Raw genomic sequence first — 26,224 nt, 5'->3', positions numbered from 1 at the left:
TCTATGAAGGAACCATGTTTTTTCTCTACTACAGTACGTCACCTGTTTAATTTAAAAGTATTCAAGGTTCTTGGGGGAAAATCCAGGGTATTTCTGAATTTATTAAAATGTATTTATGAGGAAAGGGGAAACAGCTCAGTAAAGTATAGAGATAAGCTTTCTCAGGTGTTCATAGGATGCAAAAGTCAGTTCCAGAAAATTATCAAAGAGGAAACTGCATTTAAAAAAGGAAGAAGAATTTAAGGAAATTAAGACACAGTTTCTACGAATTCCACAACAGTCGGTATAATACAAAATTACTCAAAAGCGATTAGATACTTTTTATGGTGTCCCAACAAATTTACAATCCAAGAAAGGCCATATTTGGCCGTCAATTGTTGGAAAATCAGTTTGCGATTCATCAGCAGGTATTATCATTTGCTAGGCAATATATTCCGTAGAAGCCTTTCCCCTGTGCATTTAAATGCCAAGTTCAATTCCGCTCCCAGCCGAGTAAGCAGAAAGGACTGTACGAATTTCAAAATAGGAAGTTGAGTGGTTGAAATTTACTGCCTTGGTGGGTACTAATGGGTGAAGCTTTTTTTTTTTTTGAGTATGATCTTTAAACAGTGAAATTCTTCTTAAAGAATCGGATCTTTCTACACCGTCCAATATGTGAAAAGACTGCCAAAATTTCCATTAAAGCATACTATTTTTAGAGTCTTTGGAATTGGTCTTTTAAATTGCATTCCACTGTGGAATTTGTTGAGTAAGTTTATACAGGGAACAAAACTGGCATCCAAGGTCTTAATTTTTTAAGCTTAGAAAGGAATCTTTTAAATATGCAAACTAGAAATAAGAATTAAGCTAGATGTTTGTCTAGAGGGAGAAACGGAAAAAAGACACAAGGCGGTTCTTAACAACCCAAGGGAGAGGGGAGACAGGTATGGGGGGAATGAAAACCATCTACAGGGTGTAGACCGGGCTGTGGGTGAAGGAGAGAAAAGCAGAGGGGTACCCTACAAGTCGCGGGCTCCTCGGGCAGCCGGCCAGGAACTACTTCTGGCCCTAGTCGGGTAGGGAAGGAGAAACTGGCGCGATGCACAGGATCAGGACACCCACAGTGGCTGGAGATGAAACAGGAGATGGGAGAGGAAACGGAGGTGAGGGCAGAGGTGCAGGAGCGAAGGGGCGGCGTTGCTGCAGAACGACAACAAGCGTGAGGAGCGAGGGGCTTCCATAAGGCTCTCCCCTCGGCCGAGAGCCCGCGGCCCCCTGCACCCCGCTCTTCCTCTCCTCACCTGTGAACTGGAGGCAAAAGGAGGGCTACCGCCAGGCGCCGGGGTTGTTTTCAGCCCCACTAGCTGACATGGCGGCCGACGAGCTGTCACGGAGCCTGCTCCGGTCTCCCGCGGCTCGCGGGGAAGAGACACGGCTCGCCTTCCCGCCCCGCCTCCCCCTGCGCACCCGCGCGTCTAGGCCGGCTGGCTGCTGGCCGCCCGCGACCACGGAGCATAGAGCGCGAGCGGCTAGAGAGGAAGCGCAGAGGGCGGGCGACCATAGAGTACGAATCTGGACACAACCCGGAGGATCTGCCTCTCTCCTCACCAGGCCACTCACGGTCCTCCGACGGCTGTGCTGGGACGGAAGCGGAAGTGGGGAAGAAAGGCAAGAAAGGGCGGGCGTTGGCATGCGCAGTTTGTGGTGTTTACTTCCGCCCTGACTGGTCCGCCTGCGAGAAGGTAGTGCACGTGGGGTATTGGCCACGGAGTTCGGTGGAGTAGCAGTCCTGGGTGATCGTGGGGACGGACAACCTTAGGAGACCGGGATGTGGGGACCAGTGGCGGGGCTTCCTGTGCGACTGACGCTCTCAGCCGTGGCCGGACCTGGTCGCTTTTGCATTTTGGGGTCTGGAGCGGTGATGCAGAAGGACGTGTTGGTGGTCTCTCGCCGGACGTTGTCTGACTCCCTCCCGCAGCCGTTGCCCTGTCCGGATTTCGGGGAGTCGTCCTCATGCTTGTCGAAGTGCCGCTTGGAGCCCAGGCGCTATGTAACCAGTCGGGCCTTGGCTGAGACCCTGGCACGGATCCTTCAGAGGAAACGAAAAAAACCTTACCAGCTATTCCTGGAGTGCAATCCAGGTAAGTCCCGTGTGAATTGCATTTTCTTGAATGTTCATCACTTCTGTTATTGACCACCCGTGGGGAACTGTTTAAGTCACTGCCCTTCCTTTAAGCAGGTTACTTGGAGAGATGACCCACAACGTATGCTTATGGTCTATATTAATAGTGACACAACAAAATATGTCTATTGCAGTTTGCACTTTGCACAATATTTTTATGTAAAACATGCTCTCAAATCTTACCGTGTCCCCAAGAGTTGCAAATCCTAAAAACAGAAATTTATCTTACGCTTGCGAGAGTTTTCCTGTGGTCTATAGAAGGATGCCGGAAGTGCAAGATTTACAGGCTTTTTGAATAATGATTTTACAGAGCGTCATTTCCTATCAAAGAGAGTCAATTTTGCTTAAGTTTGACAGTATCTATGGTGGGCAAGGCATCTGGATAATCTGTAAGTAAGTGGTAGGTGACTAGAGGCAAACTTGTCGTTCTTTTTTCTTCTGAGAAGCAGTGATTAAAAGTGCACGTTTTACGGGTTCGTTTCCCGGAGCCTGCCCATGCAAAAAAAAAAAAAAAGTGTAGGTTTTGGAATCACTGACAGAATGGATTGAAATATAAGATGCACCTCGTACCAGTTATGATCCTGCATGCAAATAAACCTCTCTAATCTCCAGTCTCCTTCTCTGTGAATAAGGAGAGTAATACCTATGTAAATAAGGAGGAAAATGTTAGAAAATTAAAATGAAATGATACATGTAAAACATCCAGTACAGTTTGATGTAAGTTATTACTGAAAGAGGTTTATTGCTTCTTTTGCAAATAAACTTTCCCTTTTGTTAATGTACTAGGTCCTGGAATCCTAACTCAGGCATTACTTGAAACTGGTGCCAGAGTGGTTGCCCTTGAAAGCGACAGAAATTTTATTCCACATTTGGAGGTATATTTTTAGTTTCTGAAAATAAATGTTTTCAAGAAGAATTTATTGTTCAATCTTAAATACCTTTGAGTGGTTTAGGGAAGTAGAATAAAGCATGTGGTTTGTTTTTATAGAATCTCTTTTAGGAACTACAAACACAAAAGTTATTAGAGTAGGCTAGATTCACTAACCCCCAGGCACTCTTCACCACCCTTCAGTGGCTAACAGCTCACAGCCAGGTGTGTTTCAACCAAGTCCCCACCCATTCTCTGCCTCCTACCCTTGCCACTGGATGATTGTGAACAAATCTCCGGCATACTGGAATATTTACAGAAGAAATATCTCTAAAAAGAAAGGACTTTGTTTTCAAACATCAGAATCATAATACCTAACAAAATTAATATCGAAGATCTAGTCAGTGTTCAGATTTCCCTTATTGCCTCAATTTTTTTTTAACAGCTTGTTTCTTTGAATCAGGACCCAGCAAGGACTTACACAGTGTACTCACTGATGTTTTGTTCCAGCTATCTCATCTATAGTTTTCTGCCTCTTCCTTATTTTTTTAAATTTTTGTACCAAATAAACATTTTTTGCTTTAGTCTCACACAGAAGTTGAAGTTTTAAAATATGAATGATCATCTGTTTTCAACACCCTACAATATTGACGCACGGTAGAAATTTAATACTTATTGAATAAATGACTAAATACTTATTAAATAAAGTTCTGAGTTTGTGTTCTAGTACTAGCTCTGCTACAGGCTAATAGCACACTTTGAACAAAGTTTACAATTGGTATCTCTAGGCAGATAAGTTCATATAACAGCTTATCTAAGCTCACAGAAGGGACTGTGCAAACTCTGAATTTAGTATATCAGGAAGGTTTGGTATATTCGGTACAATTGCACAGTGTAAAGATAATTAAACATTTTTTATTGTGAAATATAGGCAGAAAAGTGATAATTTTCAAAGTACGGTTTAACAAGTGGTTATAGAGCAAATTTCAAAGTATAGTGTGGGTTACAGTTCCGTGATTTCAAGTGTTTCCTTCTAGCTGTTCTAATATACTAGAAACTAAAAAGAAATATATATATAAAATGATTCAGAAGTCGTAGTCATTTGTTAAATCCTGTCTTCTCTGTTTCAACTCTTCCCTCTTATTTGATCATCCTCCCAATAGAATATTTGGGCAGTGACCATTCTAACTTCTGCATGTTGAAAGGAGTATCATCATTATGGGGTAGGGGGATGCAACTGGTTGATGTTCTTGGAGAGACTGGTTCCTCTAAGTTTCAGGGCTTACCTGGCAAATGAACAAACTGGAGGTTTTAAGTTTCTGAAAAATAAACGTAATAAGTAAAACTTGTACAGAGCCTTGGGTTTGTTTGTTTTTTTTAGGGTTTTCAGGAATACTGTTGGTTGGGGCTTGACATACCGTGGCAACTTGTAATATCTGGCTGAAGCTTGCATAAGAGACACCTCCAGAATGACCTCTCAACTCTATTTGAATTCTCTTAGCCACTCAAATCTTACTACATTTCTTTCCCCCTTTTCTGTCAAGAAGCCATTCTCAGTCCCATGATGCCAGGACCCAGCTCATCACTGGGAGTCATGTTCCATGTTGTCAGGGAGACTTACACCCCTGGGAGTCATGTCCTATGTAGGGGGAAGGGTAATGAGTTGAAATCAAATGGATTTTTGAGTGAATGCTACTTATATAGCAGAAAAGTTCATATAACAGTAGGGAAGTGGAAATTCCTTGCATCATTGGCCAGCCTCTTTTTTTCTTTCTCTCTCTCCTGAGATTCATTTTAGGAAGCAATTAGACTTCTTCATGCCAACTTACTGAAACCATGTTAAAATGGATTTATCTAAAAGGGCAGTGTTAGAACAAAAAAAATGGCAAAAATGTCTACCAAATCTGGTCTTCCCATTTTTTTAAATAGGAGTATGTACCTGACAGTAACATTATTCTGCAATTGACTGCTTTGAAAAAGTCTGACATTTTATAGGATTATTTAATTGATAAATCTATAATTTCAAAGCATAATAAGAAAAATACTGTTCAAAGATTCATGGTCATGAATATGTTCAGTAAATATAATCGTCTATAATTTCAACTTGGGAGTTGAATGAAAGAGAAGTAACAGTTTAGATAGACCTTTGTGGCCCTAAGTCAGGGACTGAAAGTGGGGCTCATAGCAGACAATTCTTCTACCCACCTAAAGTCACTCAGGTTTGCTCCTGAATACTAAGGGATTTTTAAGGCTGATATTTGACCCTGGATTTTATGTAACTTTAGAATCCTCGGGGATCCACACCCCTGGCTCCCCCCTAAAATTCCTCTGGCACCAGTAACAGTGTTTCAACAGGAACAGTTTATTTTCCTGTCTGGAGGTGCTAGAGATACACAGGTTCTGAGTTGTGTTCCATATTAATAAATAACAATATATTTTATTTGAATTGTGAAGGACAGAATTGTGTGGCAGAAAAACCTGTATATTTGATTGAGACATCCAGCTTTTCTGCTAAACCATGTCTTATTTCAGCAAGGTTAGAGCTGATCAGACTGACTTTGAATCTTAGAATTTCTTACTGGACAAGTAAGAAATTTAACCCTTCTGAACCTTGGCTTTACTTATGTATGAAATAGAGATGTTAATGCCCACCTGTATAGAATCTTGCTATGGTTTAAAGGAGATAAAGCATAAAAAGTGCCTTTATGGTGACGGTAGCACATTTATTGTGAGACTAATCAGTGCTGAATGGTGTGTAAGTGTGGTGGAAAGGGTGAGTTTAGATTCATGTATGTATCATCAGAAGGAAATTTGAAGATTAATACATGGGAATATATAACATATTAAATCTTGTGGTGGGCAATGTCCATGATTAACTGTGAGAATATAGAAAAGTTCTTTCATGAACTGGAGCTGATGTATGACACTATTATAAGGAGTTAATAATAGAGGTATATATGGGAAAAATGTATGTTTTGCAAGCTGTGGACTATAGTTAACAGTACTGTTTTATTACTGTTTTGTCAACAGTAACAAATGTAGCACTGCAGCACTATGGGTCAGTAATATGGGGGGATAAAGATTATGGGAGGATTAGGGTTTTCTTTTATTTCTTTTCTGGAATAATGAAAATGTTCAGAATTTGATCATAGGGCTGTATACACAACTGTGTGATACTGTGAACCAGTGATTGTTGATTGTATACTTCTGATGGTTTCTACGCTGTGTGAATATATCAATAAAATTGCATTGAAGTAAAAAGTGCCTAACATAATAAGTAATATAAAATCAAGGGTTACTTCTCCTTGCTTTCCATTATTCTTTTTTGCTTGCTGTTACTGAATCCTAAATGCAATCTGGTCAGGTTTTAAAATATCCCACTATTATTGTGTGACTTGAGTTATTTATGCTGGAGCTTTGGCTCTTATCTTAATGGTAAACGACAGGTACTTAAGCAAAAATGTATGGTGACCGGGAAAAGCATTGCTCAAGAGCGCCATCTGCTGTTGTACACAAAATAAAAGTGTAATTAGTTAATTTGACTGAGACATGTGAAGTCATAAAGTACACATTCTTTTTACAGTCCATCAAACCAAAATTCAATAGCTTTACTTAATCATAAAGACTGAAATAATATGACCTTTCATGACTTAGGAGATTATTTTATTTCTGTACATGTTAAATAATTTTTAGAATTTAAAGACAATCAGTTTTTAAGATATGCCTTATATGAGTATTCTTTTTCTTTAGCTTCCAGGATACCATCCTCCTCTGGTTTTCCTTTTTATTACTTTGGCCTATCCTCAGTTTCTTGTCATTATATCTTGGGGTTACTTGATGCTCAGACCTGGTTCTCTCTGTTTCTACAAAAGATCTTTCATCTGTACTCCTGGCTTTGATTAATTTCAAAAAGCCAAATTCTTTTACATTTATATATATATATATTTCTAAACAGTTTTATTCACACACCATACAAACCATCCAAAGTGTAGAATCAGTGACTCATTATAATCACACTTGTATATTCATCATCACAATAATTTTTCTAACATTTTCATTGCTTTATAAAGAAAAACCCCATGCCCTACATATGCCCCATTACTAATATTTAACATTGATGTGGGCTCTTTGTGACAACTGATGAAAGAATATTAAAATATTGCCCTTAACTATAGACTGTAGTTGCATTATATATATATTTTCCTGTATACCACAGGATGGTATATGATGATGCACATTTGTTCTAGTTCATGGAAGAACATTCTTATTATATTTGTATGAAGGCTGCGGTTTCCTGGCCTCCCCATCAGATGGTGCTCTTCAGCAGTGCTTTTCCCAGTGCCCTAAGGAGGGAGTGTATTTTTCCAACCTCTGCCAGGCACTGACTGCAGGGATCCTAGTTCTGGGGAGATTAGAACTGCGATTCAGAACTGAAAGCCTGTGGTCAGAAGCCATGCTTGGTACATGACCCTGTCCCCCCCCACCTACCCCCATGGTGGCCTGGAGGAAGGCCTTTACACTCATCTCCATCTACAGCCACCGAGTGTATCCCAAGGAAGCCTAGGCACCAGCCACTGCTGCAGAGCAGTTTACTCACAGTTTTTGCTGCAGCTTCTCAGTCTCTCCATCCTGCTCTTTCCTGGATACTGTAAGCGCTCCCCTGGTGTCCAGTGCTCAGAACCATAGATTCAGATAGTTTCTGCCTACCGATTAGCTTTTTTTTAGAATGTGTATGTCCTGTAGCTCCCTGCTTTGCCATCTTCCCTGGAAGCTCTCACAAATTTATATTTTCAACCTGGACACTCCCTATTCAGGTATACAACTTCCTACATTACATTTCCAGTTGGATCTCTTAATAGGCATCTCAAACTTAACCTTACCAAAAATGCATGATTTCCAAGCTGTTCCTTCCCCTAGGGTTTTCCATCTTTCAGATGCTTAAGCTAAAAACCTAGGAGTCATCCTAGATTCCTCTCTTTCTGTCCCCACATATCCGATAATCCATCTGTAAATCCAGTTGATTATAACTCTAAAATATATTTGGAATGCACCTTTTTTCTCCTCTTTTTTGTTACTCCCACCTTAATCAAAGCCTACTTCTCCACCTCCTCGCTGTCCTCTGCTGCTTCTTTCGCCTCCTTTAAATTTAAGTTCGTTCTTCATTCAGAATCCAGAAATCTATAATCATTTTGAAGTATAAACTAGCTCACCATCATCCCCCTTTAAACCTCCCAATACATTCCATCATGTGAATCTAAACTTGCTGTGCACCCTACAAGATTCAACTCGAGCTATCCCTCCCTCCCTCGGACCGCATCTGACAATACTCCCTTATTCTGCACCAGCACACGTCAGAGTCATCTCTGGTTTAGAAACTTTGTACCTGCAGTTTCTTCCACCTTGAACTCTCAGCTTCTGTTTCTTCACATTGTTGATTTCTTGGTAGCTTTGAGATCTCAGCTTAAATGTCATCTCCACAGGGAGACCTTCTGAGATTCTCCAATCTGAAGAGTTTCTCCTGCATCCTCGGTTTCTGGTCATTGCAGTACTTGCTACTCCCAAGTGTGAGCAGAGGTTTTACCTGTTTTGTTCACTTCCGTATCTCTGTCTCCAAAGGAAGTGTCTGGTATAGAATGGCCCTCAGCAAATAGTTGCTGGACAAATAAATGGAATCTTAATAATAAATGACAAATATAAACATAAAAGGCAAAAATATATAAATCCACTAAATTATATCCAAACATAAATACTGTAATCTAGTGCTTTTTCTTTTCTGTTTGAAAATCACATACAAATATTTAATCTAATCTTCACAGCAACCCTGTGAAAATTGAGACTTGGAGAGGTTTAGAGACATATCTAAGATCACATGGGTAATTGTGGCAGAGCAGGGATTCATAACCCAATCTTTTACCACCAACCAGTGGTTTGTCATTTCTATTTGTGTCTGGTTTGCTACCAAGTCTTTTCAATTTTTGATTGAAGTTAATACATTCATAGAATTCTGTAATTAGGTTTGAAAAATAACTGGGGCCCTGAAGTTTAAGCACCATGAGATTTGATTTTTGGCTTTCAGAATCATAACTGTAATAACCTGATATTATAATTTAACTTGTACTAGATAATTCTCTTTAATTTTCCTTTAACCAGAATTTGAAATAAACTAGTTGTACATATACATGCATGCACAATAGTTTATTTCTTAAGGGATTCTGATTTTTTTAAAACACAGGTTAATCATACTGTTATTTGAAAAGATCATTAATATTTAGTAATTCAGAGTATATTAAAACTTAATAGAAGACTCTACAAAAGTAGTGCTTCAGAGGTGATTTGAAGCAGAAAAGTTGGTTGAATATGTTAAAGTGAGATAAAAACATGAGCTACCAAGGAGAGTCCAACAGCAATTTTTTTTCTTTATACCATTAAAATAACTTTAGTTCTGTAATTACAGACTCAAGGACATGAAAGAGAAATAAAATCTGTTGGGATATTATTTTGATAATTATAAGAGCTGTAGCCAAGCCAGACAAGAAGAGGCTGTCTTATTTAAGGATTTTTAAAAATGTGCTCATCTTGAGTTAATTAAGCATTAATCAAGGGTCCTTTTGAAATAGTCTTTAAAATTTGCTTGATTTAGAAATAGAATAATATTTATAGGTTGAACTCAAAAGCTTAAGAAAACTAGGTTTTTAAATTCATAACTTGAAAATTTGTGCTTTTTAACTTTTTATTTTGAAATAATTTCACACTTATAGGACAGTTGTAAAAGTAATACAAGCCTCATATATAGAAATCCAGCATACCCCTACCCAATCTGCATATACCCAGATCTGCCAATTTTAACATTTTACCGTCTTTGCTTTATCATTCAATCTATCTGTCTATTACCTATCTGTTTTCTAAACATTTGAGAGCAGGTTGCATACATCATATTCATTAAAGACATAGTACCTCCTTATACATTTCCTACAAACAAGGATATTCACTTATGTAATCACCTTAAGTGCTGTTATCAATTTCAAAACATTTAACATTGATACAAGCTTACATCTATACTTCACTTGTTTCTTATGTTCCATAATGTCCTTTTGAACCCTTTTTCTTCCATTCTTAGATCCCATCTAGTATCATGTATTGCATTTAATTGTCATTATCCTTTTAGTTTTTCTTTCTTTTTTAATTGTGGAGACATACAAACACAAAACTTTCTGATCCCAGCCTCTTCCAACCATAGCATTCAGTGGGATTAATAACATTCCCTGTTTTGCAGTACCTTCACTGTCATCCATTATTAGAACTTTTCCTTGACTCTAAATAGAAACCCTATACTCATTTGACATTACTTCTCCATTACCTCTGCCCCTCGCCCCTATACTCCACTTCATGTCTCTTTGAGTTTGCATATTCTCTGATATTTTCTTCGTAGTCACCATGAGGCTTAAACTTAATATCCTAAATCTGTAATAATCATATTTGTTTAAATTCAGTAGTGTACATAAACATAATCTTATATCCTTCCTCCCCACCCTACTTTTATGTAGTTCTTATCAAAAATTACGTATTTATAAGTTATGAGTCCAGAACCAATGATGTATCATTACATTTTATGTATTTGCCTTTTAGATCCTGTAGGAAGAAAAAGTGGAGTTGTGAACCCAAAATATGATAGCACTGGCATTAATGTTTACCCTTGCATTATATTTACTGGAGATCATTATTTCTTCATTATATTTACTGGAGGTCATTCTTTCTTCATGTGCCTTCATACATTAGTCTAGAGTCCTTTTCATTCAACTGCAGAACTCACTTCAGCATTTCTTCTAGGACCAGTCTAGTGATGACAGAGTCCTTAAGCTGTTGTTTGGCTGGGAATGTCTTAATCCTTCCCTCATTTTTGAAAGACTGTTTTGTCAGATACAGGATTCTTGGCTGGCAATTTTCTTTGCTGGCAATTTTTTGCTTTTATCACTTTAAATATGTCTTCCCACTACCTTCTTGCCTCCACGATTTCTAATGAGAAGTTGGCATTTAATCTTATTAAGGCTCTCTTGTATGTGACATGTTGCTTTTTTCTTGCAGTTTTCGGAATTCTCTCTATAATCTTTGGCATTGAACATTTTTATTATAACGTTTGGTATGGGTCTATTTGGGCTTATCCTGTTTGACATTCGTTGAACATCTTGAATGTGTAAATTCATGTTTTTCATTAAATTTGGGAATTTTCAGCCATTTTTTTTTCTTTGGGCCTTTCTTTCTTCTCCTTCTGGGACTCCCTCAATGTTGATATTGCTAAACTTGGTTATGTCCCACAGTTTCTGGTGGTTTGTTCACTTTTCTTCTTTCCTTTTTTGCTCCTCAGACTGAATGATTTCAATTTTTTATTTTTAAAAGTTCTCTGATTCTTTCTTCTCACAGCTCCCATCTGCTATTGAACCCCTCTAAGGAAATTTCTAATTTCTTTTACTGAAGTCTTTAGTTTTTTGGTTCCTTTTCATAATTTCCATCTCTCCTCATATTTTCTTTATGTCCATCTGTTCTTGATTTCCTTTAGTTCTTTGTCCATGTTTTCCTTTAGCTCACTGAGCATAGTTAGGACCATTTTTTAGTCTTTGTCTGAAATTTCCCAGGTCTGATCCCCCTCACTGATGATTTCTAATGCTTTATCTTTTCCTCTGCCTGGGCCAGCACTTCCTTTTCTTTGTATGCTTTGTAATCTTTTATTGAAACTTGGACATTTTGATATTTTAATATGTTATCCCTAGAATTTCAACTGAGATGTCAGTTCCTTAAGCTTGTTATCCAGCTAGTGTTTTGACAGAGCTTTCCTTGAATGTTGTGAGCTAACAAAAACAAAAAAAGAAAGGAAACAAAATTCCTTTCCATGTAGTTGCAGATTGACCTAAGAATATTTTCCTTTATTACTTATCTATACAGTGAATTTAAAGAATAATTTGAGACCAAAACTTAGGGGCTGTCTTTCTGCAGATGCTCTTGTCTTGTGCCTGTGCATAAGATCCTAGGAATTCCCCCATTTACCCAGGTACAGCTGTCCTCTCCTGGGGACTGTACTGTATGTTCTACGTCCAGCAATTCCTTGCTTCAGGCAGCCACTTGGCTCCTCATGTGGCCACCTTCTACATGGAGGGCAAATTCTGACACGTATTTCAGGCCACACCAAATAGTTTGGGCCAGACATAAATGCTCCTAGTATGCTCCTAGTGGTTACTCTACTCCACCCAGACCCAGGACTAGGGGCACTGGGAGTACAGGCCAGTTCCTTACAGAGCCAGTGAGGGGTAAGGGCAGGGCCAGCCAAGTGCCACAAGATCCTACTAAGATCTTACTATGTGGTCTTTTTCTTGATTCAGCTCTGGCTCTTTTAACAGTTTTCTGAGCTTTGTGAAAGATGTTTCTTGCATTCTTGCTGGTTGTTTGAAGCTTCTTTGGGGGTGGGATGGAGCCTGGAGTATCTCACTCCACCATCTTGATAGTAAAGAATTACAAATTCATTTTAAACCTTGATAAATACCAATAGAGTTCTCTGTGCATAGGAATCTCCATATACACATCAAAAACACATGGTCCTCCTTGACTTGATTTTGTGTAGCATCAAATTAAATTTAGGGAGACTGTAGCAGATACTTGCTCTTGCTACTAAGCTTCTCTAGCATTGCTATAAGTTCAGCAGTGGAAAAAAACAGGAATACCAAACCTCTTCCAGCAAATAAGTAACTTTCCTGTTTCTGTTCTTAAAAAAAGGCAAGAGAGGCAATATATAAGATTCTGCAATGGTTCCATGCACTCAGGGAACTTTCCAGAAACCTACAGCCCCCAGATGGGTCCCTGGACCAGGTAAGACCTGAAACCTAGAGGGCCCAGCCTCTCCAGAACAACAGATAGTTCCATCTCCCTACTTCATATTATTGACAGCCCCTTCCAACATGAAAAAGTTAGAATGGGCATAGCCCAAATACCCCTAAAGAGTAGAATAGAAAGATCAAAGGTGATGGTGGGGTTATACAAAGAAGGTAGGGTTTAACAAATGAGTCTGACTGCTGAATCATTATGTTGATATTTCTTTTAGTTTCCAATATCTTAGAGAAGCTAGAAGTAAAAACCTAAAATGGTGAACTTGTAACCCGTACCAGACTCTGAATTCTGTTCTACAACTAGTTGTTGTGGGGTGCTTTAAAATTTATTGCTTTTTTGTACATATGTTATTTTTCACAAAGAAGAAAAAAGTCAATTGTGATGATAAAATATTTATTCCTTCTAGCCTGCAATGTTCTGGAGCAGCTAGAAGGAAAAATATGAGATGATGATATGGTAGCCCATGACAGACTCTGGGATCTGTCCTGTAACTACTTGTTGAAGAGTGCTTTGAAAACTATTGCTTTTTTTCTTTGCTTAATATATGTGTTATATTGTACAATACAAAAGTTTAAAAAAAGTAAGTAAGGGAAAAATGGAGAGTGGCATCCGTATTGAGTTAACTTCATTTGGTAGTTGACTAAACTCCCCCAGAACAGAAAAGTCTCTTGAATTCATCTGCCTTTTACTTTAATATTTTTATTGTTTTACCCTACTATGAAACATCGTAATTTCTTCCCACGGCCAGAACAGTGCTGCAAGGAAGCAATTAATGATTAGTATGAAGAAACTTTTTGAACAATGAAGGCATTGAGATAAGGAAAGTAAAAGGATAAGAAAATTAGCTCAAGGTTTTTTGCTTTGGAGGGGGGGGTTCTCTGTAATATTGTACTTTCATCATTTTTCAGTTTTCAATTGATTTTTGTTTCCTCTTTTAAAGCTTAGGGGCATGTTAGTAATATTTTCTTTATTACCATGTCAGCTTTATTGAGATAGTAATTTTTTTGTAAGAATTAATTTTTGAAGTAGATCTTTGAATTGTTACAAACCCTACATAATACTGAAACTTCTGAACATGTTATCTCTCTTTCTTTAGTCCTTAGGAAAAAAGATGAATGGACAACTAGAGGTAGTGCACTGTGATTTCTTTAAACTGGACCCTAGAAGTGGTGGACTACTAAGACCACCCATTATGATGTCACAGATGCTTTTTCAAAATTTGGGAATAGAAGCACTTCCATGGGCAGCAGGTAATTTTTGTCACTCATTAAAGCAAATGCCTTATCATTTTCCATCTTTCTTTCTCTTCCAGTAAACTGGTTTGTTGAAGAGATTTGTGTCCAACTTATGTTGTACAGTTTATGGGCAGGTGTTCCTAAGGTGAATATGTCATTGGGACAAGTTCCATGTCAAGGAAGGATGCTGAAATTTTGTCTTACTGAGATAAGCCAACATTAATGTAGTTTGTTACGTTAACTTGACTCAGTATGTCCATAGGAAAAAATGTTAATAAATATTAACTTTATATAATATAAAGTATTAACTAAGAAATATTTATCCAGATATTTTTCCTTGTGTTCCTAACAGGTGTCCCCTTAAAAGTGATTGGAATCTTCCCAATTAAAAGCGAAAGAAAGGCACTTTGGAAACTTTTATATGACCTCTATTCCTGTACTTCTATATATAGATATGGACGAGTAGAACTAAATATGTTTATTAGTGAAAAAGAATATCAGGTAGGTTACTCACAAGGACTTGAAGAGTTTTCTGTTTTAAGAGTTCTGTAAGTTTTCCGAATAGACTGAATCTGTATTTTAAATATAGAGCTCATGGCATTTGCAAGTACTAGGATTGTTTTAGGTTTCTATAAGTGCTCTTTAGGCCCTATTATTTAATTCTCTATAATGGAAGGACATCCATAAGTCCTTGATAGTGTATCAAGAGTGATGTTTCCTTTCTGTGCAGAGTATTTCCTTTCTGTGCAGTCTTTCATGTTATTAACCCATTGAGCCAATGCAACAGGAAATGCTTATTTGTGCATAAGAAAGCTAAGGCAAGAAATGAAGAGACAATTTATTCACCAGATCCAAATAGTAAGTAAATAGTGTCTGGCCCTGGGGAGGAGAGCAGGGTACTTAGAAGCTTGAGGCTGTGCATATAGTATATGAATGAAAGAATGAAAGCAAGAAAAATAGAAACTGTTTCATTGGTTTCATCTTGTACTAGCCTCTCATTCACTGAGGTCACCTCTCATCCTTCACTGTCAGCCTAAACCACTCGGAACTCAAAGTTTAGTAGGCTCCCCTGATAAATATTTCTAACACACTTGTCCTTTTCTGCAGTACATTCCACAATTTAATTAATGATTCATGTAATTAGTTAATGTTTTTCTACCCTAATATGTTATAAGAGCCGTAAGGTGTGAATTATGTCTATTTTGTTCATTTTCATAAGTAAATGTAAGTTATTATACATGTTTATTTCAATTCCCCCCTTCATATGCAGAATGTCAGAGGAAATCAATTTCAAATACATTAGATTTTTTTTTCAAATACATTAGAGTTTAAGTAGATGTGATGATGTATTTCAACATGGAAATTTAATAAGCCTTTGTCCGAAACAGTTGAAGTCAAGTGTTTGCCTGTAATTTTTATTTTCTTTACTTAAATTTCTAGATATTCATACTACAATCAAGATCCAACTTTTAACTTTTATTTATTATAGTTTTATATAATATGGAACTTTTATTTCCTATTTTAGAAACTAGTGGCAAATCCCAGAAATCCAAGCTTGTATCAAGCATTAAGTGTGCTCTGGCAAGTAGCTTGTAACATTAAGCTTCTGCACGTGGTGAGTAAAATCCTTCAAATCTCAACACAAAACCTCATTGGTTTTCAAATAGGCTACATTTCTGTGACCAGTAAATGGAGGAAGACTATAGATTAATATTATCATGTTTCCAAACTGGTAAACACTAACTTTTAAGTAATAGATGCAAGATAACTTTGTGCTAAGATTTTTTTGTAGCAAATATTTTTCTCTGATTATAAAAATAGTACACGCTTAGGGCGGGCAACCGTGGCTCAGTAATAGAGTTCTCGCCTGCCATGCCGAAGACCCGGGTTTGATTCCCAGTGCCTGCCCATGTAAAAAAATTAAAAATAATACCTGCTTATTGTAAGAAATATGAAACATATATATTTAAAAAATAAGAAAGAAGATTTTTAAATTTAATCCCCACTGTAGATGATGGGGATTATTGTTTAATGAATAAAGAGGTATTTTTTGGGTAATGAAAAAGTTTTTAGTAATGTATAGTGGTGATGGTAGCACAACATTGTATTAATACTGCTGAATTGTACACTTAAAAATATTAAAAATGATAAATTTTATGTTATGTGTTATCATGCTTTATTTTTAGAAAAGGTCTCAAGAGAACTTAGGGGAAGGGTAGAAAAGTTCTACAGCTTGACTGCAGTGGTGTTACAGGGGCTATTTATTTGTTAAAATTCATTAAATTACAATCTTAAAATGGATCTTTTTATTGTATATGAATGTTATGTCGATAAAGTTGATTTAAAAGGAAAAATATCCAGCAGTCACTATTGACATTTGTAAAATATATATTTTTTTCCCTGTAATTTTCTTTTTCTTTATACAGTGGAGATTGTATTTTCTATCTTGTTGGGGTTTTTTTCCCATTTAATAGTAAATTGTAAGTTTTCTCCCATTGTCACTTCAGAATATTCCTCTTTTTAGTACTTTTGCAAAGAATGTTTCTGTGACCAGCTTTGAATAAATCTTTGTATGCATTCAGGTTTGGTTTAGTCTTACTTACTCAGGCAAGGTCAGAGCTGTCTAGTGGAAATGTAATGCAGGCCACATAAATAATCTTAAATTTTTGTGTTAGCCACATTATAAAAAGTAAAAAAAAAAGTGAAATGAATTTTAATGCTGTTTTATTTAACTAGTGAGTCCCAAACATTATCATTTTAATGTGAAATCACTATTTAAGAATTGGTAATTACATGTATTACATTCCATATTTTTCATACTAAATCTTTGAAATCCATGTGTATTTTATACTTAGAACACATCTCAGTTTGGACTAGTCACATTTCAGGTGCTCAGTGGCCCCACGTGGAGTGGCTATCATATTATAGAGCACAGGGCTAGTTCTAAAATATATGCTATTACTTTTATGCCATCACTTCTCCATTCGTTCCCTATTTGTCTAATGTATTGTAGTAGGCTAGCGTATGTATGAAATAATTTTTTTGACATATAGGTTATATATTTTTATAAACCCTTGCTCTTCTAAAGATGTAGTAGTGTAATTTTTAAAATTTGCAGTATGTATCCCTTTTGGTCTTAGTTACTTTTTTTCAGCTCATTTAATTTTAACTTTTATCCCAATTCCTCATTTTTTTTACTCCAAAATATTTGAGGTTCAGGTGGGCCGTGGTGGCTCAGTAGGCAGATTTCTCGCCTGCCATGCTGGATGGAGACCTGGGTTTAATTACTGGTGCCTGCCCATGCAAAAAAAAAAATTAAATTAAAATATTTGAGGTTCTTAGGTTGGATCTATATTCTTTGTCTTTCACATATCTCATTTGTCATGATATTTCAATATTCCCAAAATCTTTTCACATTTAGCATTTACACCACTGATCCTTTTTTCTGCTTCCATTGTAGGTTGTAATCTCACTGTAATCCTTGATTTCTTTTCAGTCCTTTCTTATCTCACTGATCTATCCCCATTCAGTTGGCTTTTTATCTTGGCCTCATTGCTGCTGCTTGCTTCTACCCAGTTTTTCATGGTGGCCTCCTGAGGACTTTAGTTTTCAGGATAATGTTTTCTTTTTCTTGTTCAATGTATTTTTTTCAAAAGCCCTCTGTTGAGGTTTGCTCAGCTTCCAGAAAAGAGAAGTTTTGGGGGGTCCAATATGTTTCAGCATTTGCTCCATTGTATATCCAAACTACAGAGTAATTTTTTTTCCCAGTTTATTCTTTTTTTTATTATTAATTAAAAAAAATTAACTAACACAACATTTAGAAATCATTCCATTCTACATATACGATCAGTAATTCTTAATATCATCACATAGTTGCATATTCATCATTTCTTAGTACATTTGCATCGATTTAGGAAAAGAAATAAAAAGACCACAGAAAAAGAAATAAAATGATAATAGAGAAAAAAAGACTATACATACCATACCCCTTACCCCTCACTTTCATTTACCACTGTTTCAAACTGAATTTATTTTAACATTTGTTCCCCCTATTATTTATTTATTTATTATTATTTTTTTCCTATTATTTATTTTTATTCCATATGTTCTACTCTTCTGTTGATATAGTAGCTAAAAGGAGCATCAAACATAAGGTTTTCACATTCACAGAGTCTCATTGTGAAAGCTATATCATTGTTCAATCATCATCAAGAAACATGGCTACTGGAACACAGCACTACATTTTCTGGCAGTTCCCTCCAGCCTCTCCACTACATCTTGAACAACAAGGTGATATCTACTTAATGCGTAAGAATAACCTCCAGGATAACCTCTCGACTCTGTTTGGAATCTCTCAGCCATTGACACTTTGTCTCATTTTACTCTTCCCCCTTTTGGTCGAGAAGGTTCTCTCAATCCCTTGATGTTAATTCTCAGCTCATTCTAGGGTTTTTCTCAGTCCCTTGATGCTGAGTCTCAGCTCATTCCAGGATCTCTGTCCCACATTGCCAGGAAGGTCCACACCCCTGGGAGTCATGTCCCACACAGAGAGGGGGAGGGTGGTGAGACTGCTCATCGTGTTGGCTGGAGAGAGAGGCCACATCTGAGCAACAAAAGAGGCTCTCTTGGGGGTGACTCTTAGGCCTAAATTTTAGGTAGACTTAACCTATCCTCTGGAGAGTAATTTGAAAAACTCAATTCCTAGGGTCCTGTAGATTTTCCTCTACTGTGACTTAGGTAGTTGGAAATGAGGTCTCATCTGCCCCCTGCCATCCCTATGTTCTGAATAGACTGTGTATAAAACCAGTATCCACAATGCATTGCCGCTAGTAATTTTCCTTTGTTCCATTTAATGACTTTCCTTGAACTAAAAAATTTTCATTTTTTCATTCCATTTCCATTGACATTGTAGGCAATAATAAATTACTATTTCTCACAGTAGCCTCTTTTTTTTGCAAGGTGGGTATCATTTGTTCTTTATTAAAGCCTATGTTCTGGATTAATGTTGAAGGAAAGCACCCATGAGGAAAGTATTTGAAGAACTCTTAAGAAGTCAGTGCCCTGTAGAGAAATGCTAGGAATTAGTTGGGCAGTGTATAGAGCTTCCTGAGGAAGTTTCCAGGGTGAATAAATGAAAGCCATCAATGTTCACTGACTCAGACATTTTCAGTGAACTGAAATGGCTGAGGATAGGACAGAAAAGAGAGCAGTGTTTGATCTCAGCCTTTTTCAGTTTGTGATGAGTTAGACTTCAGACTTGTTTTTTGGTTGAAAAGCATTCAAAATATAATTTAACCCATAGTAATAATAGTGTATTTTCGTAGGTAGACAAGTAGGCAGAGTATTTTTTTGTCTCATGTTCTTAGGGGGCCCATTACATGATTTCAAAGATCTCCCTTTTCTTATTTTATTAAAAGTATTGCCGTGAACTCCTGGGATGAGCTGGGACTTGGCATTGAGGGATTGAGAGAACCTTCTCAGCCAAAAGGGGGAAGAGAGAAATGAGAAAAATTAAATGTCACATAACCGAGAAACTTCAAAAAGAACTGACAGGTTATCCTGGAGGTTATTCTTATGCATTTTATAGATATCCCCGTTTTAGTTTATGGTGTATTGGAGTGGCTAGAGGGACGTACCGGAAACTATAGAGCTGTGTTGCAGTAGCCATATTTCTTGAAGATGGTTGTATAATGATACAGCTTTTACAATGTGACTGAGTGATTGTGAAAACCTGTGTGATGTTCCTTTTGTCTGTGGTGTGGACAGATAAGTAAAAAAAAAATCGTTTAAAATAAAAGGGGAACAAAGGCTAAAGTAAAGTGAGTAGATTGAAATACTAGTGGTCAGTGAGAGGGAAGGGTAAGGGGTATGCTATGTATGAGTTTTTTCTTTTTTATTTCTTTGGCTGGAGAGTTGCAAATGTTCAAAAAAATGATCATGGTAATGAATATACAACTGTGATGATATTGTGAGCTGTTGTCAAGAATGTTTGTTAAGGATTGGCAATGAAAATTTAAGAAGTATTGCCATGAGTCAGATCTAACTTAATAAAGAATACTTTTTGATTACCTAGTTTAAATTAAGGCATCTGCTATTGTGAGTATCCCTTTTAGCTATTTAAATAAACCAATTAATATTTTCCAGTATTGCAGATGGAAATTTATCAATGTAATATTGACATTTTCTCAATTCCTCCTGTATTGTTTTTCAATTGTGAAAAATACCATATATACAAAAAAAGCAATAAATTTCAAAGCACACCACAGCAAGTAGTTACAGAATAGATGTTTGGTATGGGTCACAGTTTCACAACTTTAGGTGTTTCCTTATAGCTGCCCCAGACAACTGGAGACTAAGAGAAGTATCAGTATAATGATTCAGCAGTCATACTCATTTGTTCAATCCTATCTTCTCTGTTATAACTCCACCTTCTCCTTTGATCTTTCTCCCACTCTTTAGGAGTATTTAGGCTATGCCCATTCTAACTTTTTCATGTTGGAAAGAGCTGTCAATAAATTGGGATAGAGGAATGGAGTTAGTTTATGTTCTGGAGAGGCTGGCATCTCTGCGTTTCAGGACTTATCTGGCCTAGGAGCCCATCTGGAAGACCGTAGTGCGTGGAACCTTTGCAGATCTCAGATGGAGACCTAGGTGTTCTTTAGGGTTGGCAGGAATGGCTTTGGTTGGGGCTTGGGAAACCATGGTAAATAGCAATATGTAACTGAAGCTTATATAAGAGTAGCCTCCAGAATAGCCTCTCGACTCTGTTTGAACTCTCTTAGCCACTCTTACCTTATTTATTTATTTTTTTTGGTCAGGAAGGTGTTGTCAATCCAACAGTGCCAGGGTCAGGCTCATCCCTGGAAGTCATGTCTCACATTGCAAGGGAGATTTTCACCCCTGAATGTTATGTCCCAAGTAGGAGGTGGTAATGATTTTACTTGCAGAGTTGGGCTTAGAGAGAGAGAAGCCACATCTGGGCAACAAATGAGATATTCTGGGAGTAACTCTTAAATATAACTATAGGTAGGCTTAGCTTCTCCACTACAGAAATAAGCTTCACAAGAGCAATCTTCAAAATCAAGAGCTTGGCCTATTGACTTGTGAGTCCCAAATGTTGAGAGATTGACTTAGATTATGTGCTACAGAAAATTTAGGTTTTAGACAAAGTAATCCTCTCTCTCTTTGGTCTCAAAGAGTAGGTGAAGTTCTAAAATTCAGACAATGTCATTCCTGCCCCTGTATTCTAATTTACCTTAGTCTCTACCCATTCAGCTTCATTTTTATCCCTAATTGAACCCTGAGCTCTTTTCTAATTTCTTTAGCAGTTGTTGTATATGGGAATGATGACTTTCAGACCTGCAGAACTCCTGCTCGGAGTCTTAAGTGTCACAAAGGTACCCAAGGTTCTAGGGAAATACCTGGTTATATATATGTAGCACGGCCTCTCAAAATCTAGAAATAACAATTGCAGCCAGGCTAAATGTGACTGCTATAAGAGCTTGCAAACTAGGCCCTATAGATATTTTCTAAATGTGACCTTGCAATATTTGCTCTTTTGTTTCTGACTTATTGTATGTCACATTATGTCCCCTAGGTTCATTCACATAGTAGCATGCCTCATGACTTTGTTCCATTCGGTAGCAGCACAATATTCGATCAGACTTTGTTCCATTCGGTAGCAGCACAATATTCGATCATATGTATGCACCACAGTTCACCATTCTACTTCTCAGTCAATGTATCCTTCAGCAACCCCCATCCATTGGACATCACGTATAATGTCCAAAGTCAACAGTCCATGTCTTACATTATCCTCACTTAGTTGCAGAATCACCAACACTCTCAATTTTAGGCAATTTTCATTGCTCCCTGGAAAATAATAACCTTTAAACATAAATCCAAACCTCCCCTTAAATCTTACCCTTCTTCCCCCACCCCCCCAGGTATTTACCCCTGATGTTGCTATGGTACTGTTGATGTCTTCCTGTTAAACATAGCCCATAGCATGCAATAGTAGTTTTCGCCCTGTAGCCCTCTATTATAGACTCTTTGTAAAAGGTTCGTGCCTTTCAAGTAGTTTATGCAAAAACTTATATTGGTAGTGTTAATCAATGGGATATATAGCTCTGTACAACCCCTTATAATCATGTTCGCCTTCAATGTGGCGATATTACTTACAGACCCACTAACGAACTGCCTCCGTTTTTATCCATTCCCTTAAGTTCAGCTTTATTAACTAACAATTCACCCATTTCTAGGTTCTTTGTATCTCTACGTCTCTTATATTCTGTATTGTAAACCTCTAAGTTTTATCTTTACCAAGGTCATAAAACCAAAATCATACATTATCTGTCCTTTTGTGTCTGGCTTCACTCAGCATTATGTCCTCAAGGTTCATCTGTGTTGTCACATTCTTCAGAGCATCATTTCATCCTACTACTGAATAGTATTTCATTGTATGTATATACCACATTTTGTCAATCCGCTCGTCTGTTGATGGACACTTGGACTGTTTCCATCTTTTGGCAATTGTGAATGATGCTGCTATGAGCATCGGTATGCAAATGTCTATTTGTATCACTACTTTCAGCTCTTCTGGGTATATACCAAATAGTGGTATTGGCTGAGTCATAGGAAAACTTGATATTTAGTTTTCTAAGGAATTGTCAGACTGTCTTCTATAGCGGCTGTACCATTTTACATTCCTGCCAGCAGGACATAAGTACCCCAGTATCTCCACACCCTCTCCAACATTTGTTTCCTGTTTCTTTACTAGCAGCCATTCTTTTTTTTTTTCACTGTATGATCACATTTATATAAATAAGCATAGTAGGTATATTCATAAGTCAGAAATCAGAATACAAGTTACCAGAGGCTGAGTAGAGAGTTTATGTTTAATTGCTACAGAGCTTTGGTTTGGGGTGATGGAATAATTTTGGCAATGGGTGATGGTGATGGAGGCATACTTTGTGTAGGTAATTAATACCACTGAATTGTAATTCTAAAAGGGATAACAAGGGAAATTTTGTGTATAAATTATACATATACACCCCTCATAGAACTGTACAATGCAAATAGTGAACCCTAATGTAAACAGTGAACTAAAGCTAATAGCATAATTATAATATTGTTTCATCAATTGTAACATGAGTTTTGCATGAGTGCAAAATCGTAGGGGAAACTACCTGTGAAAAGTGGTATATGGGAACTTTGTACTTTGAGTAATATTTCTGTAAACCTACAACTGCTCTAATTTTAAAAAAGATATATTTTGGGCCCATAAAAAGTATGATGGAATAAACTAAAGAAGTTATTGTTCCTGCTAACAGGAAAAAAATAGGTAAATTTTTAGTTAAGTAAATTGATAAAATCATTTTTTCAAAAAGAAATATACCATTAGGCTCACACTTAGTTCCAAGTGTTGAAAATCTCAATCCAAATCTTACTACAATGTATTTTGAAGTTCAAAAACATTCAGCATCAAGTGTGCATTCTGTAATCTATTTGTTGAAATAGATGTCATTAGAGCATACAGCTATTTTAATTTATTGGATGCGTATTAGGTACACAGGTAAAAAAGGATAAAAGTGCTACTCTCCTAAACAAAAGACAGTAAATAGAATTAAGACAGCTGAATAGCAGCCATTCTTATAGATGTGAGGTGGTTTTATAGTCCTGATCTGCATTTCCCTTGTAGCTAATGAAAATGAGCATCTCTGCATATGCTTTTTAGCCATCTGTATTTGCTCTTTGGAAAAATGTCTATTCATATCTGTCGCCCATTTTATAATTGGGTTGTTTATTCTTTTGTTATTGAGTTGTATGATTTTTTAATGTATATAGGATAGCAAACCTTTATCCAATATGTGATTACCAAATATTTTCTCCCATTGAATTGGCTGCTTTCACCTTTCTCCAAAGTCTTTTGAGGTGCAAAAACATTTGGTTTGAGGAATTTCCATTTATCTATTTTTTTCTTTTGTTGCTTGTGCTTTGTGTAAACTTTAAGAAGTTATCTCCTATTATTAAATCTTAAGCTGTTCCCCTGTATTTTCTTCTAGGAATGTTATGGTACTGGCTTTTATATTTAGGTCTTTGATCCACTTTGAGTTGATTTTTTGTGCAGGGAGTAAGGTAAGGGTCCTCTTTCATTCTTTTGGCTATTGATATCCAATTCTCCCATGCCTGTTAATTGAAAAGAAAGTTCAGTGGATTCGGGGTCCTTGTCAAAATCAGTTGACCACAGATTTGGTGGGCTATTTCTGTACTCTCGATTTGATTCCATTGGTCAATACTTCTATCTTTGTGCGAGATACCAACTTTTGATTGGTATTGCACTGAGTGTGTAGATCAATTTTGGTAGAATTTACATCTTAACTACACTTGACTTTCCTATCCATGAGCATGAAATGTCTTTCTACCTATTTACATCATGCTTGATTTCTTTTACCAATGTTATACAGTTTTCTGTGTACAGGTCCTTTACATCCCTGGTTAAGTTTATAGATACTTGATTCTATTAGTTGCTATTTTGAAGGGAATTTTTTCCTTAATTGTTTCCTCAGTTAGGTCATTGTGTATAGAAACATGACTGATTTTTGCTCATTAATTTTATATCCCACCCCTTTGCTGAATTTTTTAGCTCAAGAAGATTTGTTGGAAATTTCCCAGGGTTTCCAAATACCAGATCATATCTGCAAATAATGAAAGTTTTACTTTTTCCTTTCCTATTTGGATGCCTTTTGTTTTTTTTCCTGCCTTATTGCTCTCTGTAGAACTTCTCATACAGTGTTGAGTAATAGTGGTGACAGAAGGCATCCTGCCTTGTTCCCAGTATTAGGGGGAAAGCTTTCAGTCTATTGCCATTGAGTATGATGCTGGCTATGGGTTTTTCATATATGCCTTGTCTCATATTGAAGAAGTTTCCATTGATTCCTACTTTTTGAATTGTTTTTATCAGAAAAGGATGTTAAATTTTGTTGAATACTTTATCAGCATCAGTCGAGATGATCATGTGATTTTTCCCTTTTACTTTGTTAATGTGCTGTATTACCTTGAATAATTTTCTTGTATTGAACCATCCTTGCATTCCTGGTATAAACCCTACTTGGTCATGGTGTATAGTTCTTTTAATGTTTCATTGGATTCAGTTTGCTAGGATTTTGTTGAGAATTTTCACTAGGAAAATTGGCCTGTAGTTTTCCTTTCTTATCTTTATTCGATTTTGGTATTAGAGTAATGCTACCTTCATAAAATGAGTTAGGTAGTCTTCCTTTTTCCTCAATTTTTTGGAAGAGTTTTGAGCAGGATTGGTGTTAGTTCTTTTTGGAATGTTTGATGAAATTCCCCTGTGAAGCCATCTGGCCCTGGGCTTTTCTTTGAAGGAGGATTTTGGATGACTGATTGAATCTCTTTACCTGTGATTGGTTTGTTGAGGTCTTTTGTTTCTTCTCGAGTCAGTGCTTGTTCATGTGTTTCTAAGAATTTGTCCATTTCATCTGAGTTGTCTAGTTTATTAGCTTATAGTTGTTCATAATATCCTCTTAGGATTTTTATTTCTTCAGAGTCCATGGTAATGACTGCTCCCCACCCCCTCCCCCCCAATTCTGATTTTATTTGCCTGCTCTCTCTTTTTTTCTTTGTCATCCTAGTTAGGGGTCCATCAATTTGATTGATTTTCTCAAAGAACCAACTTTTGGTTTTATTGATTCTCTCTATTGCTATTTTGTCCTCCGAATCATTTAATTCTGCCTTAATCTTTGTTATTTCTCTTCTGTTTGCTTTGGAACTTGTTTGTTGTTCCTTCTCTAGTTCCTCTAGGTGAAGAGTTAAGTACTCGATTTTTGGCTTTCTTCTTTTTTAATATAGGCATTTAGGGCAATAAATTTCCATCTCAGCACTGCCTTTGCTGCATCCTATAAGTTCTGAAATGTTGGATTCTCACTTTTCATTTGTCTCCAGATAGTTATGATTTCTTTAGCAATTTCTTCTTTAACCCACTGTTTTTTGTTGTTATTTTGCATGAGCAGGCACCGGGATTCAAACCTGGGTCTCCTGTATGGCAGGCAAGAATTTTGCCCCTGA

The 26,224-nt window shown here is 37.0% G+C and overlaps 2 protein-coding genes across 10 annotated transcripts in view; one reads left to right on the top strand and one right to left on the bottom strand.

Annotated features, from left to right (window-relative positions):
* The window catches only part of CNST (consortin, connexin sorting protein), a 140,571-nt gene extending 138,976 nt beyond the window's left edge, over window positions 1-1,595 (bottom strand). For all 7 annotated transcript variants that reach the window (XR_013179215.1, XR_013179216.1, XM_077168534.1 and 4 more), the window contains exon 1: window positions 1,281-1,595. The gene's annotated coding sequence lies outside the window, so the exon portion shown is untranslated. The remainder of the gene's footprint in view (window positions 1-1,280) is intronic.
* Window positions 1,596-1,673: 78 nt separating this feature from the next.
* The window catches only part of TFB2M (transcription factor B2, mitochondrial), a 36,795-nt gene continuing 12,244 nt past the window's right edge, over window positions 1,674-26,224 (top strand). For 2 of the 3 annotated variants that reach the window (XM_077168532.1, XM_077168531.1), the window contains exons 1-5: window positions 1,674-2,120; window positions 2,948-3,036; window positions 13,999-14,152; window positions 14,490-14,638; window positions 15,663-15,752. In XM_077168532.1, the coding sequence (XP_077024647.1) occupies window positions 1,808-2,120; window positions 2,948-3,036; window positions 13,999-14,152; window positions 14,490-14,638; window positions 15,663-15,752 (795 nt within the window). In that variant the 5' untranslated portion in view covers window positions 1,674-1,807. The remainder of the gene's footprint in view (window positions 2,121-2,947; window positions 3,037-13,998; window positions 14,153-14,489; window positions 14,639-15,662; window positions 15,753-26,224) is intronic. The other variant, XM_077168530.1, reaches the window with a different exon arrangement.

Source organism: Tamandua tetradactyla, chromosome 7 (genome assembly GCF_023851605.1).
Source record: "Tamandua tetradactyla isolate mTamTet1 chromosome 7, mTamTet1.pri, whole genome shotgun sequence".
Taxonomy (NCBI): Eukaryota; Metazoa; Chordata; class Mammalia; order Pilosa; family Myrmecophagidae; genus Tamandua; species Tamandua tetradactyla.
Note: the sequence above shows the minus strand (reverse complement) of the source record. Positions and strands in the feature narration are given on the sequence as shown.